This window comes from Aulonocara sp. 'chitande type north' Nkhata Bay, linkage group LG14 (genome assembly GCF_057382095.1).
Source record: "Aulonocara sp. 'chitande type north' Nkhata Bay isolate Kocher_YH1m ecotype deep benthic linkage group LG14, A_spYH_male_GT1.1, whole genome shotgun sequence".
Taxonomy (NCBI): domain Eukaryota; kingdom Metazoa; phylum Chordata; class Actinopteri; order Cichliformes; family Cichlidae; genus Aulonocara; species Aulonocara sp. 'chitande type north' Nkhata Bay.
The window spans coordinates 15,406,096-15,422,539 of record NC_141357.1 but is presented as its reverse complement, the minus strand read 5'-3'; the positions used below and the strand labels follow the sequence as shown (position 1 = coordinate 15,422,539).

At 43.3% G+C, this 16,444-nt stretch overlaps 2 protein-coding genes and 1 pseudogene across 4 annotated transcripts in view; 1 reads left to right on the top strand and 2 right to left on the bottom strand.

The window, feature by feature from the left end:
* Window positions 1-5,314: 5,314 nt before the first annotated feature.
* LOC147314316 (transmembrane protease serine 2-like) lies at window positions 5,315-8,542 on the bottom strand. Its single transcript, XM_086260374.1, has 6 exons — window positions 8,278-8,542; window positions 8,007-8,099; window positions 7,803-7,916; window positions 6,473-6,602; window positions 6,261-6,371; window positions 5,315-5,479 (listed from the first exon to the last, which is right to left on the bottom strand). The coding sequence occupies exons 1-4, from the start codon at window positions 8,381-8,383 to the stop codon at window positions 6,544-6,546; spliced, it is 372 nt and encodes a 123-aa protein (XP_086116500.1). The 5' UTR covers window positions 8,384-8,542; the 3' UTR covers window positions 5,315-5,479; window positions 6,261-6,371; window positions 6,473-6,543.
* A 458-nt stretch (window positions 8,543-9,000) lies between these two features.
* The window catches only part of atm (ATM serine/threonine kinase), a 25,029-nt gene continuing 17,585 nt past the window's right edge, over window positions 9,001-16,444 (bottom strand). For 2 of the 3 annotated variants that reach the window (XM_086261155.1, XM_086261154.1), the window contains exons 51-63: window positions 16,306-16,431; window positions 16,061-16,201; window positions 15,667-15,805; window positions 15,116-15,198; window positions 14,808-14,948; window positions 11,749-11,865; window positions 11,499-11,648; window positions 11,233-11,398; window positions 10,795-10,881; window positions 10,569-10,683; window positions 10,025-10,088; window positions 9,772-9,914; window positions 9,001-9,686 (exon numbers count right to left, since the gene is read on the bottom strand). In XM_086261155.1, coding sequence (XP_086117281.1) covers window positions 9,503-9,686; window positions 9,772-9,914; window positions 10,025-10,088; window positions 10,569-10,683; window positions 10,795-10,881; window positions 11,233-11,398; window positions 11,499-11,648; window positions 11,749-11,865; window positions 14,808-14,948; window positions 15,116-15,198; window positions 15,667-15,805; window positions 16,061-16,201; window positions 16,306-16,431 — 1,656 coding nt within the window. In that variant the 3' untranslated portion in view covers window positions 9,001-9,502. The remainder of the gene's footprint in view (window positions 9,687-9,771; window positions 9,915-10,024; window positions 10,089-10,568; window positions 10,684-10,794; window positions 10,882-11,232; window positions 11,399-11,498; window positions 11,649-11,748; window positions 11,866-14,807; window positions 14,949-15,115; window positions 15,199-15,666; window positions 15,806-16,060; window positions 16,202-16,305; window positions 16,432-16,444) is intronic. The other variant, XM_086261157.1, reaches the window with a different exon arrangement.
* Window positions 13,191-14,415, top strand: LOC147314315 (uncharacterized; annotated as a pseudogene).

Sequence of the window (16,444 nt, the reverse complement as noted above, 5' to 3'; positions counted from 1 at the left end):
CCAAGAACCCAGCCCGAGATACTGAGAACCATCAATACACCATTGGGTGGGGGCACCAGCCACTGGCTGGGAAATAGGCCCCACACCTGGGGGAGCCTGACATGTTCTGAGAGACAGAGGTGGAGTCTAAGACCTGACCTGAAACATAGATATTTACTGTGTAACCCTCCCCAAGACCTTCGGTGTCTACATGCAATTTAAAATTGAGAAGTGGGCACCGACACCAGAGGTGAGGCTGAATGAACAGACTCTGGACGCTGTTCAGTGTGCCCACCCCGAAGGCCCTATATGTATGTGTCATGAGAATGAAAGTAATGAGAGAGTCTAAACTGTGGAGGAAAACTAAGGTACAGGCAGCCATGAGGGGGGAGAGAAGGAGGGCCTCCCCTGCACCTCAGTGACACACCTGCATCCCAAGCCCCTGCGTGTGTGGAGGGGGGAGGAGCCAGCTTCCTCGCTGACCACCAAGGGCAGGGAGGCGCAGGCCCATACAGCCCATGGCTGCAGCACCACCGACGCCCAGGGTGACCCGTCCGACCACCCCACTCTTTTGTCTCTTTTAGCTAGGTGCTGTTTTTAAGCTTATATGATTCACAACTCAGTCTTCAGTGGCTTAACAAAATAAAAGCATTGCTCTGAAAATGATCAAGTACAAGTAATGGAGTCTAAATGAGTGAAAAAGCAGCCAATGTCCAAAGAAAAACCTTTAAAAACCTTCAGAAGACCTGGAGAACTATTGATCAAGACCACTTTATAAAAAGTAGGAAAGACAAGAAAGTATGCTCACACTTTGGAAGCAAAATATGAAGAAATGAGGAGAGGATCAAGACTTTTGCACAGTATTTTGTTTGCATTTTTGTTCCTTCTTTACAAGAAAAAAAAAGCTTTGTAATCCTCTGCGGATGATAAAGGCGAAGGATACCAAAGACAATGAAACATAATAATGTCAGGGCACGGATTAACCTTTTGGCTGGTCAAACACTCGAACAAATACGATTAATCACACACAACACTCATATTAATATCCTAACTTGGCGTCAAGGCCCTGCTGTGATTCAGACATACGGTGTTTATCATTACATCCAGCCTCCAGGTCAAGCTGTACAACTCAGAGCACCAGATGGGTAAACCTTCTTATAACATCTGGTCCTCCAAAGAGATTAAATCAAAAGGTACATAAAGTGCATGAAATCACACAGAGCGAAGTTAAATTAGACTTTTAATCAAAGTCTAATCTTTCTTTATATTTTACACTTTGCCTGTTCATGAGTGCCATTACAAAATCTCAGAACGAATGAACCTTCATCTGACGGTGGATCCAGTCCGGGAAGTATGCGACGTTGCCGTAAACACCCGGTGCATCCTGCCCAGCGTGCTGTTCACCCTAAATGCTGTCACCTATGAGCCACCATACTCCATCCATCAGGGACACCAGAGGGCCGCCGCCGTCAGCCTGAGACACAGTTCAGGAACAAACAAAGGGCAATACTAACTTACAGTGACTTTGAGAGGCTACATGAGGACTTTTGAGGACAGTTTTAGGTCTTTCATGGATTTCTGAGGTCAGTGAAAAAGCTCTAAATCATCCAAATAAAAGGGGATATAATAGTCAGCTGCCTCCTCTGGGCTCTAACTGTACATTCACTGCTGACTGTATAAGTGGATTGTTACCAGGCACAAAAACGAACAGTTTATTTAAAACGGTTGCTGCACACAGAACATAGTGCTGGACTTGTTTGAGAGCGCCGCAAAAGCAGTTACATAAGAGCATGAAAATGTTTTGGATTCTTTGATGAACAAAAACTGCTTTTATGCGACGGTCTGTTTGGACTGGCTGAACTGCAAACACTATTGGAGCGCATTGTTCTGAGTCTGCATTCAGAGACTCCATTCCCACTAAAACTGAAGCATTGTAACCTCGAGGTGGGTCACACTGTGGACCTCTGACACTCAAGGACACTACACAGCTAAACTGATTATCATATCCTGGGATATCCTGTTCGTGTAGGCGATGAAACTGTTGCACTCTGCAGCATCTATGAGAGCCTGAGCCTCCATCAGGTATGGAAAGACAGAGTCTGTCAAAAAAAACAAAACATAAATTAATATATAAAATAACGCTCACACACTCTCCTCTACGTTCAATCACTTGACAATGAGTGCAGGACTTTGATGCCATCTAGTGGTAGTAGGCGGCAATGAGCACCAATACTGATTCACTAACTACAGCTGCCTCACCATTTGCTCTGTGACCAAATCGTGTTATCCAGCACTTGTGATGAGCAGTGACTTTCAGGCCCACGTTTGGGAGGCACAGGTCCGATGTTCCTGAAGCCTACCAAGGAGTAAACATCTCTGCTGTAACGTGTTTAACACAGGACGAGCTGCTGCTGTTAACAATGGTGTCAATTAGGGCTGGGTATCGTCACTGATTTCTAGAATCGATTCAATTCCGATTCACAAGGTCCCGAATCGATTCGATCCACGATTCGATTTAATTCGATTCGATTCGATTTAAATCTGGGAAATTTTGACAGTCAGAGATATAATTCAGATCAGGACATTTCCATATTTTTGTATCTATAAAAAGGAAGCTGACACTCTCAAGACTTTATCCAAGGTGTGAGCATCACAGCAGATGCCTTTGTGTCAAAGTAGCTGAAGATAAAACACAGAAAAACATGTAGGTGATTTTCCTGGCCTGGGATTTTATAAAAATATTCTGCAGTACATCAAAAACGAAAGAAAACCATTAATTAATCAACATTACCTCTGACGTTACAGCGGTTTTATTAGAGACATGGCTAAGCATTTTGCATTTTGAATAATTTTAAAAAGTTTCAATTTGTTCAGTATTGAACAGCAGAAATGAGGTTTTCTTTTCGGAAGAATGTAAAAGGGGAAAAAACAGCGGCCGACAGCGCTGTAAACAACAGTAGACTTGTGTAACAAGCAAGCGAATAATGAAGAAAGCGAAACTGTTCGAGAGAGGGGGGGGGAGAGAGGGGGAGGGAGAGAGGGAGAGAGAGAGAGCTGCGCATCGCAATGGAAGCAAAACAGTAAAAGAGTGAATTCATGACGATGTTTATGTGAAGCGTTTGGATCTTCTTTTGCTGCTGATTCGGTCAATATTGTTTGGAGAGAGATCAAACTAACAGCTTTAGAATCAGCGCATAAAGGGCGTGAACACAAAGCGCGGACCCGGATCAGCGAGCTGTCGGCTTTCAGCCCCGACTGTGAGAAAGGCGACATCTAACTGATTCTGATCCGCGGGTCGCGCTGTGTGTTTAAGTCTATGTGCAGAATCCCTGTACCTGCTCTCATTTACTGTTTGGTGGTTCTTGAAATTTTGTGAGATGTCACCAGAGATTCTGGCATTTCGGACAAAATAAATTTATATTAAAAAATCGATTCAGGATTTTAATGAATCGATTTTACGTTATCCAAGCCAGAATCGATTTTAATCGATGAATCGATTATAAAAACCCACCCCTAGTGTCAATGTGTGCACTCTTACAGCCTCTCTGTACACAGACTGCCACTGTGTGAACAGCTTATTCACACAGAGGGTTATACTCAGCTGACAGCTTGCTAGTTTGCTAAATGTAACGCTTACTGAAGTAACAGTGCCAAATGCATCCACTGAGGATGTGCATCTTCCAAAATGTCAACAGGTCTCAACAAAAGTTATTTAAAACTTCTATGGATGCACTTTTAACAAAAACGCCTTATCCTAAAATATATGGTGCCATGACTGGCTAACAATGCCTGGTTATTAAGACTTCTGGTTGAGATTAAGGAACTGGGGGGGGAAAGACAACTGATTAAAACATGTTAATATGGGATTAACTTTGCTGAGTCCAGCTTAGATTTATGCAGTAAATCTGTGGCTGTAAATCTGTATAAGACAAGATAAGATATACTTTACTTATCCCAAAGTGGGAATGCAGCAACTCAAGATTAGAAACAGCCTAAAAGTAGAATGAATATAAACACAAGCACAATAACATAATATACAATCTGGCAAAACAGAGATATCAAGATAAAACTACTATAAAGAAGCTAAACAGACTCATTGGCCACTTTATTAGGTACACATTTCAGCTGATTCTTAAAGCAAATATCTGAATCATGTGATGTATATGGGTCATATGACAGCAACCCAATGCATTTAGGCATGCAAACGTGACAGGGTGCTGAAGTTTGAACTGAATGGAGAATGGGGATTTAATAGGTGATTTAAGGGACTTTGCACACGAGAGTTAACTCATATTACTCGTTACAATCAAATTATGCAGAAGAGCATCTCTGAATGTGCAGCACATCGAACCTTGAAGCAGACGGGCTACAGCAGCAGAGGGTCACACGGTCAGCTATTGACAGGAAACTGAGGCTACAGTTTGCACCTGCTCAACAAAATCAGGCAGTAGAAATGTTGCATGGTCTGATGTGAGCCAACATTCAAATAGCAGGTTCAGATATTTTCCTTTAAACCAGGGGTATTAAACATGAGGCCCAGGGACCAGATTTGGTCCAGCATTGACCTCAATCCGGCCTGCTGGATGGCGTTGGGAAAAGGAGGACATAAATGTGGGAATTTTAACTGTATTTTCACAAGTTCTACAGCTTTAATAAAAAACAGTACACCAAAGTAATTAACTAATTGATTTCTGTAACTTTATACATTTATTCTTACAATTTAAACCCATGCTGACAGATTGTTTTAGTTTACTAAAGCAGCATTTCTTCACCATGTAAGAAAAACTGAGAAATAATGTTGAAATCACCCTTTTTTTTGTCCTATATTAGGGTCTCTCATTTATTAAATGTGTAGGTAAAATTTTTAAACTTACAGAAATCAGATAAGATGAAAGTGGGCTGTATGTGGGCCGCAATATAAAAGACTGGTTTCTTGAACATGGCAGTGAGTTCACTGAACTCAAATGATCTCCACAGTCACCACATCTCAGTCCATATTAAATAATAATTAATAACTTCAATTAACTAAAAGGTGATTAAAATAATGTAATGAAGGGGCTCATCATAAGCACCTGTTATGTCCAAAGGTTGGGAGAGCCTCATAAGAGCAATGTCATTTTTCAGGGTCTGGCTGTTGTAGCTCTTATGAGTTATAATGCGACGCACCGAGTAAGCAGGGTTAAACAGAGGGCCTAATGGGTCCACTATCCCAGCATACTGCCCAGTCTGCAGGACTGGTGGCCCTGCAAAGGTGGGGGGTGACCAGCAGAGATTTGATTAAAGCTGGATCAAACCACGGTTACTGAAGGGTGGTGAAGGTGAAGGTGGAGGACTCACCAGGTCACACACTGAGCGGCGGTGACTATCCAGTAGGGGGAGACGATGGCTCCTCCACAGCGGTGAGAGCCGGCAACCTGGAGGCTGACTTGCCAGGGCACAGCCCCAAGGGAGGCCAGCTGTCCTGCAGAAGCCTTGCTGGAGTTCACCCTGCTTCCACAATCTGAAAAAGGAGGCTGCTGTTAGAGCATTCTACAGCTACAGGCTTTCAGAGAGACAAAACTCAACAACACACTGAAAAAAACCAGTGTGATTGCAAGGAAGAGCCTTCAGCTATCCTCAACTATGGAAACAACTCCCAGATTGGATTCAGGAGACAGACAACCTCCTGCTTAGGCTTGAAATGTTCTTTTTGATATGCTGGATGCACTCCACTATTACATTAAATCATTAGTAATTAGCAACTTTTGGTTCTCACTATACTTTGCCTGTCTTGTCTCTCTCTGCTCTCTTCTCTTTCGCCTTATCCCCAAACTGAGCCTTGTTCTGCCAGAGGTTTCTTCCTGCTAACAGTGAGTTCTTCGTTCCCACTGTCGCTCTCACTGAGGTTTGATATTGTAGAGACCCTACACTATTAGAAAGAAACCTCAGCTAACACACCGCTTTCTGTGATCCAGCACACGGTGACAGTGGGAAGGAAAACCTCCCTTTTAACAGGAATAAACCTTTATGTGTTTGTAATTCACTTGCCAGGTGAAAGGTTGCTGGTTTGTTTCCAGGGGGTTTACCTTATAATATAAAGCACCTTGAGGTAATTGTTGTTGTGATTTGGTTCATTTCTAAGAAAGTATAAAGACATACTAGTACAGTGCAATGTCAACACCATGTTGTTAGGACATGTACTTCTAAGGATGGGAGGAAAAAAGACATTTGGAATGAGATCAGGTTAATATCATATCAATATTAGCATTTTGACACAGGTTTATCATTACCAGCTCACTCACTGTAGGGCAAGTTGTTGCAGTATGGATGCCTGAGGGTTGAAGTTAGACTTCACTAGTAAGAATCCATCATTAGCATCAGCCCTTTGCTGGCCTGATTTAAAATACGTGCCCCTGTCAAAGCACAAATTGTAAAAAAAAAATGAGCATCGCTTGAAAATCGTTCACAGAGCAGCTTTTGTTTCATCTCGGGCTGAACTAGCTGAGCATCTCACCTGATGTATCCGATGCTCTGGCAGCTCGCTCTGCCCTTCTCCTCGGTCCAGCCATGAGAACCAACAGATTTTCAGGCTTTACTCTGAGTCGAGTAGATCTGAAGCAGGAAACTGGAGCCGTGCAGCCTCACTGAGCACAAACAGCAAACACAAGCGATGACTTGGCATTTTGTCACAAGTGGAAAGTGGGTGAAGAGGCAGCCAGTTGAGAGTGAAGCACACAAAGGACTGGCAGTTAACAAGGAAAGATAAATGCTTCAGTCTACATATTATCTCATTATCTCATCATGAGGAATATGGATGATTCCAGAAAAAACAAACCTATAAAAGCATCAAACTGTTCTGTTGTATAAACTCTGACCTTGTTTTCAAAGATTGGAAATCCAGATGAACAGAGTTAACTTTCTGGGATTCTCTCACCTTCTTTTATTGAGCGTGCATCAAGATAACAACTAATGAGGCTACCTGGGAACAGGTCAGCAGCACCATTGGGTGTAAACAGAGCGTCACGACTCTGTGAAGAAGTATGGTTTTAGAGGATTTTGGGGGGATTTCATCATCTATTGACCATAATTCAGAGAAGTCTCTGTAGGGTACACAGTTGAAAGCTGGGTTTGACACCCCCAGGTGGCACTGCTTTAAAAGCAGGCATGATCCTGTGATATAAATCCCTGCAATTGATCAGTTATCCTAAACACAAGTGTGATCCAAGGTAAACCTCGAGTCATGCTGTTGTCTTCTCTTGGCTCCAGCTCAGTTAAGATTGGCTATGGTGAGCTAAAAATCTGTTCTGTGGGAATTTCCATTTTTTTGGAAATCCCAGAGAAACTTCATCTGCTGGCTAATAAACAGAACGGATGATTGCATGGGGCACTAGAGCACACAGTGTGGGTAATTTACACATATGTGAAGGTCTCATTAGGGCTTAATAATATATTCAGCTTTTAGGGCAGCATAACACTTCCATGGAGAAGATGTCTTTTCCAGAGATGTCCTTAGTTTTGTTCATTTCTGCAAGACAATGCAAGGTGCCAGTAGTCCAGATGAAAAATGGACCCACTTGCAGTCCAGACCTGTCCCCCTTTGCAAATATTTTGTGCGCTATGAAACAAAAAATGCAACAAAAGAGGCTCCGAAATGAAATCTTGTCAGTGCGAGAATGGGAAAGCATTAAACTTCCCCCCCAAAAAGTCCACATTTCATTTGTTGTTTTCCAAGTTTTTCTTTTTTGTAAACCAGGTTCTTATCAGTGTGTTTCATTCAGCTTTATTGAACAAATCTAAAGGTGGAGGACAGAGAAGCTTTTTCTTCCCACCATGAAGCTGCTTACCACAGTTAGCTTCGTCCTGCCCTGCGGGACAGTCTGTAACCCCATCACACCACTGGGACTCCCACTTGCGGTTCCCATCTCCACATTTAATCCCATGAATACAGGATGAAGAAACTGGAATTGAAGACAGGAACCAGAAAAAAAAAATCAGTCTTCCAATCTCACTAATGTTGACTCAGTTCACTAAATAAATCCTTCACTTACAGTAATAGGCAAGGAGGACTCCAGCCACCAGCAGCAGCAGCAGCAAGGAGATGACAGCAGCAACAGTGAACTTGATGCACCTGTGTTTGAAATCTGACAGAAGAGCACTCACCGTGACTGGAAACCCACTCACACCCAGCTTCACGATTACATTTTATACACAGAACAGTTTCTAATGAGACTTTTTGTTACAAGCAGTGTCCAAATGACGTGCCTGGTATCTGTACAGTCGTGTAAAGTATTCAAACTGTATTAAAAGACACTCAAATACCTTTGTGCTTGGGGATGGAGGGACTGCTCTCAGGCGGAGGCTTCAGCGCCACATTGTGAACATACTGGGGTTGAACATCTGATTCGGCGAGCGCAGGAAGTTTCATCTTCTCATATTCACGGATGAAGTGAGGACAAGCGTCCAGATACTTTTGGCAGAGCAACAGTGTTTTTGTAAAGTTACAATACTTAAAATAAATTGAAAGCAGGTCTTCTTCTCAAGGCTGATTAAATGCAGACTCACCGGATTGGTGGTCATTTTCTGTTTAATCATCTGTATTTTGAAAAAATTGAAATAAAATCCCCCTGTGATAACTCCAGCAGCAATCTTTCACTCAGATAATCTCATCCACATCACTGCCAGCACCTCCGGCATCTCCTCCCAGGCTCCGCTCTGCTCATTCTCACATGGATGCGATCAAATAAAGAGTTTGTATGAAAACTGTCACGCCTACACTTCACACAGCATCAGTTTGTTTCCCTCCTGAGCACACAGCAAAGACAATGACGAGTTGGCGAGTCTAAACATGACACAGGTGTTATCTGCTTAAGTGTCAGAGCAGTGAGTGAGTACTGTAACGCCGAGTGTGCAGTGGAAAGGTACTGAAAACATGACGTATAGGCAGGTAGACACAGCGTGTTTCAGTGATGCAGTGGCTGAGCGACAAGAAAATATGGAGAGGATATTTTAAAGTGAAAATGAAATGCATTAATCAGGCCAGCATGCTTTTGGATTGACTGCTTTTTTATTTATTTAATGATACAGTACTCATTTGACAAAGCAGCCTTATATTCAATGCACAGGAAAAGAACAAAAACATTTTACCTGATAATAAAGAACAGACATGAAATGACGCCTGGAGAAGGCTTTAAATGGTACTTCACATTCATACAGTCACTTAGCAACATTCACATTCATCTGGGTGAAACATAAAACATGCACAGCAAACATGTCAGCCTTCCAAACACACACACACACACACACACACACACACACACACACACACACACACACACACACACACACACACACACACACACACACACACACACACACACACACACACACACTTACACTTATTTGGTCTTTTTTAATAATTTTTGTGATTTGGCTTGATTCCTAATGTTGATCTGTTGAGTCAGAATGAAAATTCCCACCTCTCTTTTTTTCAACCAAAATAAACTTTTTTTTTTGCACTTTTTCCCTGATATCACTTTTTTCCAGTCTACACCCAGGCCTGCCATCCTGGGAAAAGTCTGCTAAGGTTTTTGGGGTCCATGGCTTGCTGGATGAGCAGGTTGACCTGTCCTCCCACGCTGAGCACCGTTCCCTCTTCCACTCCCTTGAGCTTCTCCTGCAGCCGCAGCAGCACCCGCTCCGCCACCTTGTTGAAGCTCTGACTGTCACTGCTGGAAAGAATATGAGGGGAAGAGCCTGAACACACACACACAAAACCTCGCCAGCTCCGATTCTGACACTTCTCTCCTTGATTACCTGGATTTACGGCTGTTGTCTATGTCATCTCCCCCCATAGTGGAGCTTAGCGTTGCGTTGAGCTCCTGCTGCTCGTCATGCTGCAGGTAAAAAGCTTTCAGGGGGTTCATGGTCCAGTCAAACAAAGGGTCATACAGCAGCACCTATTTAAAACGCACAAAGACACAGAAACTTACAAAAGCACTCCTTAATATGAAGTTACAGAATAAAACATAATACTTAGAGCTCGGTGTAAACCGTCCCATGATTTTACCTCCACAATAGTCAACAGAGCTTCTTGAGAACTTCTCATCACCTCCATCGTCTTCTCACAGCATCTGAAAGGGAAAGCAGGGTTCAGATTATTTATAGTGCTAAATGTTTAAAATGTCTAAATAGCAACAGATTTCCCAACATGAATCTTAATCTGTGGTCTGAGAAAAGATTAATGAGGAAGTTTGTTTAATGACACAATGTAATATGCTATTTCAAATTATAAAACTTTATTAATCGTGAAGGAAACTCATCAATCAATGGTGATTAGCTACTCATACAATAAAAGGATCAGATCATTTTTTTATTATGTCCTGTAAAACCTCAGAATTGACAGGGGGTCGATTTTTACTGCAAGCCACTTTGCAACCCACCTCCACTTCAGTTTATATTTTCATGTCTGATTCAAATTTGTCATGTTGCCTGCCGTGCTCTGTCACAGAGTCTTTACTTCCAGTTTTCCATGTATGAGTATAAAAGGGCCTGAAGGTCCCAGACCACTGCTGACAAATAAGAGCAACATCTGAGCATAATCGTGAGCTAACCTCCTGAAAACTCCCTCCACTCCAGTGATGCCCATACCGTCCACAATGTCTCTGGAGAGTCTGAAGGGGACAGTCTCAGGGGTGGGGAGGATCTTGCCTTGCTCAAAGGCCACACCTTTAAAACATCAACAACAAAAACACACACAGTGAAGAAAAAGGGGCATCCACACTGGAGGAATAAAAACATTTTCTGAAACAAAGAGTGACCTTCTTGGTGTAAGAATACCTAAATCGATGTGCACCAGTTCTGCAGTCTGTTCGTCGATCAGTATGTTCTGGATGTGTCTGTCACCCAGACCCACGATGTAGCCAACTGTGGACACAAAACAGAAAACAGAAGGTTTGTTTTTACAATTACTGGATCGTCGTTTGGAGATAATATGAAATCTCGTTGTGTGTATATTTAATGTATATTTTTTAATTCTGTGTCATGACTGATAAATGTTTTCTTTCAACTCTGGACTTCAACTGAGAACAAAATGTTGACACGCTGAGGTGAAAGGTGGTGTTTTATGTACAAAGCAAACCGGGATCCATGAATCACCTTAATAATAATCAACACCAACACTTTAGTTTCAAGTCACATCAATTATATGTCGCCCTTCGGTTTGTGGCATCTTGTATTTACAGTACATAATGAGCTTTACTCTGTGAGACGGTGTACCTATAGAGGAGGTGGCCACACTGCGAGTGTAAGCCAGCCGCTTCTCCATCCACACTGCGGGATCCAGGAACCGTTCCATGCAGAAATACCTAAAGACCGGCCTGAACTTCGTGCACACCTCGTTGTAGGCCTGCAGCTTCTCGTCGAATGCAAGTCTCTGAGCGTCCTGCAGTGACAGCCCAACAAAAACTACAGCTGTGAGTTCTGAACCCATAGCAAGCATGTGTTGCCATGTTGCAAGTGTTTTCCTGTCAGCACCGCCATACCAACATCTTCCTCCGGCAGGCTAGGCTGGCCCAATCTTGGGGTCGGAAGCGTTTGTGAGCTCCTTTATTGGGCTCCACCAGAAACTCCCCGATGGGCACCGTCCCAGAGCACCACTCTAACACGCCACTGCGCTGTGAGAAAGGCACCACCTGGAATCAAGTATATGACAGATTTTTTTTAAGCAACGAAGGGAAAAAGAGATGAAAGCAAATGTGAAGCAGTGCCACAGATGTGCGTCTATCGGGGAACCTTGTATCGTCTGATGTTGAGCTTCCTCTTGCGTGTGTCTGTATTGCGCTGCAGCAGCATGGAGCACATGCTGAAGACCTGCTGCATCACTGCGTCCTGTCGCAGGTCGTCCTGACCCTGTTTGCATTAAAACACTAAAATCACTCACAGGTGAGGTGACCAAAATCATCACAACGATCCTTTATTTTAGTGCAGTTCAGTGTATTTGTACAGCCCAGTATCACGTGTGAGGGCTCAAACTGCTTCACAGCCATAGAAACAAAACAAGAACAGACAGACTGAGTTCTGTAGGACACTGGGAGTTTTATGACGTTTGCAGTCATTCATTTGTTAATGGCTGAATTCTTCAGTTGATAGTTCCTCTGAGTTTCAGGCAAGACAACTTTGGAGGAACTACTTTGAAGTTGAATGCAATTTAATGCAGGGGTGTCAAACTCCAGGCCTCCAGGGCCGGTGTCCTGCAGGTTTTAGAGCTCACTCTGGGTCAACACACCTGAATCAAATGATCAGTTCATTACCAGGCCTCTGGAGAACTTCAAGACATGCTGAGGAGGTCATTTAGCCATTTGAATCAGCCGTGATGAATCAAGGACACATCTAAAACATGCAGGACACCGACACTCGAGGCCTGGAGTTCGACACCCGTGCTTTAATGACTACATGTGACATGAATCTAGTGAGGTGGGAAATATCTGGTAAAAAGTAGTAGAAAATATTTGTGCATTTTGAATTTTCTGAATGATGGGGAAAAGGTGTAGAAGTACTGTAAGCTAATTCAAGAGTTTCAAGAGGAAACACAATATTGTACTGAAATGTACATGGGGAGGAGAATTTTTGTAAATCTCTTTGAGTGGGAATCACCACACAACTCACAACACAATGATATCACATGATATATGAAAGTTATCACCTCTTTTCAACCACAAATTATGTCCTCAGAGTAAAACTTTAATTCAATAAGATAAAGTAATTTTTTTGCTGCAAAATGAGACTTTCACACATATGGAACCTGCCAATGAAACCTGCTGTCAGAGTCTGCTGCTGTCTGTGACTGAATTGGGTCAAGTTGGCAATTACATGCAATCTGTTTTTGGTAATACAGTAAATAACTGTGAAAAACCATCGAAAACAGAGAGAATTCACATTTACGAGAAATGTGCAACCTATAGGAAAATAACCACAATACAACCAGCTGGTGGCCAAGTTGGGTCGCGTCTCCTCGAGTTGATGTCATTGACAAAGACTCATTCAGACTGATGGCAACATGTTGGCAATCTGTCTGCATTTATATATTAGACAGCAGCTATTTACAAACCTTCAAAGAGCTCTCTGAGAGTGACTGCAGTCAATCCAATATCCTCTCTATATATGTATATGTAGATAGACTGGCTATAGATACCGAATGAAACTGGAATGGAGGAATTGTGAGCCACCTCCTCTACATGGATGACATCAAGCTGTATGCTAGGAGTGAACGAGACATTGATTTACTGATCCACACAACCAGGATTTACAGCAACGACATTGGAATGTCATTCGGATTGGAGAAGCGTAGTCGGATGGTAACGAAGAGAGGGAAAGTAGTCAGAACTGCCAAAAGGCAACATCGCTGACATTGAGGACAGCTACAAGTACCTGGGAATCCTAAAGGCAAACAGAAACAAACAGGAACAGCAACCAGAGAGTAAGGCAAGTCAGCTGAGGAGTCAGCTGAGTGGGAAGAACAAGATCCAAGCTATCAACACCTGTGAATACCTCTACTGAATGCCTCAGGCAGCAGAAACACGAGCAAGAGGAGGAGCACTCATGGAAGGACAGGCCCCTGCATGCTATGTACCACCAGCAGATAGAGGAAGTGGAGAGCATCCAGAAATCCTACCAGTGGACAAAGCTGAACTGAAAGACAGCACAGAGGCACTAATCATGGCAGCACAAGAACAAGCTCTGACCACAAGATCCATAGAGGCTGGGGTCTATCACACCAGGCAAGACCCCAGGTGCAGGCTGTGTAAAGATGCCCCAGAGACAATCCAGCACATAACAGCAGGGTGCAAGATGCTAGCAGGCAAGGCATACATGGAACGCCATAACCAAGTGGCCGGCATAGTGTACAGGAACATCTGTGCCGAGTATAACCTGGAAGTCCCGAGGTCAAAATGGGAGATGCCCCCAAGGGTGGTGGAGAATGACCGAGCTAAGATCCTGTCAGACTTCCAGACACAGACGGACAAAAATGGTGGTGGCTAACCAACCGGACATAGTGGTGGTGGACAAGCAGAGGAAGACGTCCGTAGTGATCGATGGAGGTATAGTGAATGACAGCAACATCAGGAAGAAGGAACACGAGAAGCTGGAGAAATACCAAGGGCTCAGAGAAGAGCTCAAGAAGTTGTGGAGGGTGAAGGTAACAGTGGTCCCCGTGGTAATCGGAGCAGTAGGTGCATTGACTCCCAAGCTAGGCGAGTGGCTGCTGACCTATTTTTACTCGTGTGACTGAGGTGTTTGCTTGCCCTGAATCGATATAACACTACCATGCAAAACATAGCGATGCTGCGCTGTAGAGCTTTTTTTTCACCACCAAATCAAACACACAGTTTCAACTCTCCTGTTTTTTTTCACTTTCATCTTATTTTGTCAGCTGCTGAGTCAAACTCCCAGGCCGTATAATGCTGCTGACTGTTGTGAGTTTAATATTAATGCAAAACAAGCACACAGATACAAAACTCAAGTTTCACCACGACTCTCCCAAGTGGTAAATCATTAGCCTTCAATTGACTGTCAAACGTGTCAGCAAACACAAGCATGCTCTCACACACAAACACACAGCCTGCTAACGATTGTTTTCATTATAAAGGAGTGAAAGCCTGTTTGTCCTGGTACAAAAACAGGATTAATCATTAGCAATGGCCAAAGCTAAATGGAAAAAAACTCAAGTTTAAATTGTGAGCACCTTCCCGTCAGGGCTGGCCAGACTATAATGGCACACGAGAAGAGATTTGTTGAAAGACAAAAAAAACCCCGACGTCAAAAGCACACGTAAGACACGCACAAACGCTTACTTTGACCAGCTGTCTCCTGCTTTTGCCGTCAGAGCCGACGCAGTCGATGATCTTGGGCAGGTTGACTCCTCCGGCCAGGTGATAGTGTGGCATGAAGGACCTGACAGTCACCAGGTTTTCATAACCACCGGACGGATCCACCTGTTTACACGATAAATATGAGACAAATAATTCAATCAAACCAATCAAAAAATGACACTATACACTAAACATGGATCACCCCAGTAACACTTAAATAACAAAACTTTATATAAAGTCTGAAAGCAGCAAAGTTCTCTCTCTCTGTATGTTTTTAAGTTGTATTTTACCTTAATTTCCATTGTGGGTATGGTGACCTCCTCAAGGTCTCTAATTTGCATGATGGGCTGATCAGCGGGGATGGGGATGGCCTCTGAAACCAAACAAGGACACAAAGGATGTCTAAGCAGCGGACATTTAATGCACACAACCATAACATATACTCACGACCTCTGAGTGTGTATAACTGTAGAATGTTAGGTCTACTAGCAAATAAACAGCTGAGTGGACCTGAGCAACTATGAGCAGAAAAGTCTTCATCCCTTCATGACCACAGTGTACTGATCCTCTAACGGCTGCTCCCAGCAGGATAAGGCACCATGGCACAAAGCTCAAATCATCTCAAACTGGTTTCTTAAACATGACAATGAGTTCACTGTACTCACACCTTTGGCATTTGGTGAAACCAAAGATTCACATCATGGAGCAAAATCTTTCCAGCGCCTTGCTGAATCTGTGCCACGAAGAATTAAAGCAGCTCTGATTCAAAAAGATGATTCAACCCACTCCTAACATGGTGCACCTAATAAAGTGGCCAGCGAGTGAATAAAGCATAACTCACTCTTCTCTGTTTTGTGTCTGCTGGCATCCATGTAAGCCAGGGTGATGTAGGCATCGCACAGGCGCTCGATCCCTCGGATCATCTCGGCTCGCTTCTTCCTGATGGTGGCGATGATCTTCCGAGCGACATCCGAACGCTCCTGAATGAGGGAGAACATGTAAACAGTTTAAAAAAAACAAACAAACAAACAAACAAACAAACACACCAGGTGATTCTTTTGTTTCTCATGTTACAAAATTTAACACACCCAAAGTTTCAAAACGCAACGGCACTGTCCTCGTTTAATGCAAATGTGTTAAACATGAGTTTTTTTCACCGTGACAATCGACGTGTCATATTTAAGCTCCGCATGATGGAGAGAATCGTGTAAAACGGATGGAAACATCACACTCACCAGATCAAACTGCGAGAGCTGTCGCGTAGCACTCTTAGACTGCCGGGACCTGCAAAAGTTTTCGTCTTTGTTGGCATTGACCAGGGCGAAGATGATAAAGAGCGTGTGGTGAGGGTGCTGCAGAGATGCTCGGCATATCAGCTATGAGGAAGGAGGAGTACAAATAATAAACTGGACGTGGCTGCAGCAAACCTTTTATATAATGCGGTTTCTGCTCACAATAATGAATAAAAGAGCCGCGTTACCTCATTGAGGACATCGTGGAATCCCGTATCCTCTGCGACGCCAGTTGCCATTTTGGTTCCCATGCGGGCGGCCAGCTGATACATGAGAGGCAGAAACTTGTAGGACGGGATCTGTTTCACCCCTTTCTGTTAACACAGA

Bases quoted from the DNA above. Each gene is read 5' to 3' on its own strand.
- LOC147314316 (XM_086260374.1), bottom strand. From the start codon at position 8,383: ATGAAACTTCCTGCGCTCGCCGAATCAGATGTTCAACCCCAGTATGTT. The intron at 8,100-8,277 runs GTATTTGAGTGT...CTCTTCTGTCAG, and splicing joins CTCCATCCCCAAGCACAAAG to ATTTCAAACACAGGTGCATC. The intron at 6,603-7,802 runs GTAAGCAGCTTC...GTTTGTGCTCAG, and splicing joins GCAGGACGAAGCTAACTGTG to TGAGGCTGCACGGCTCCAGT.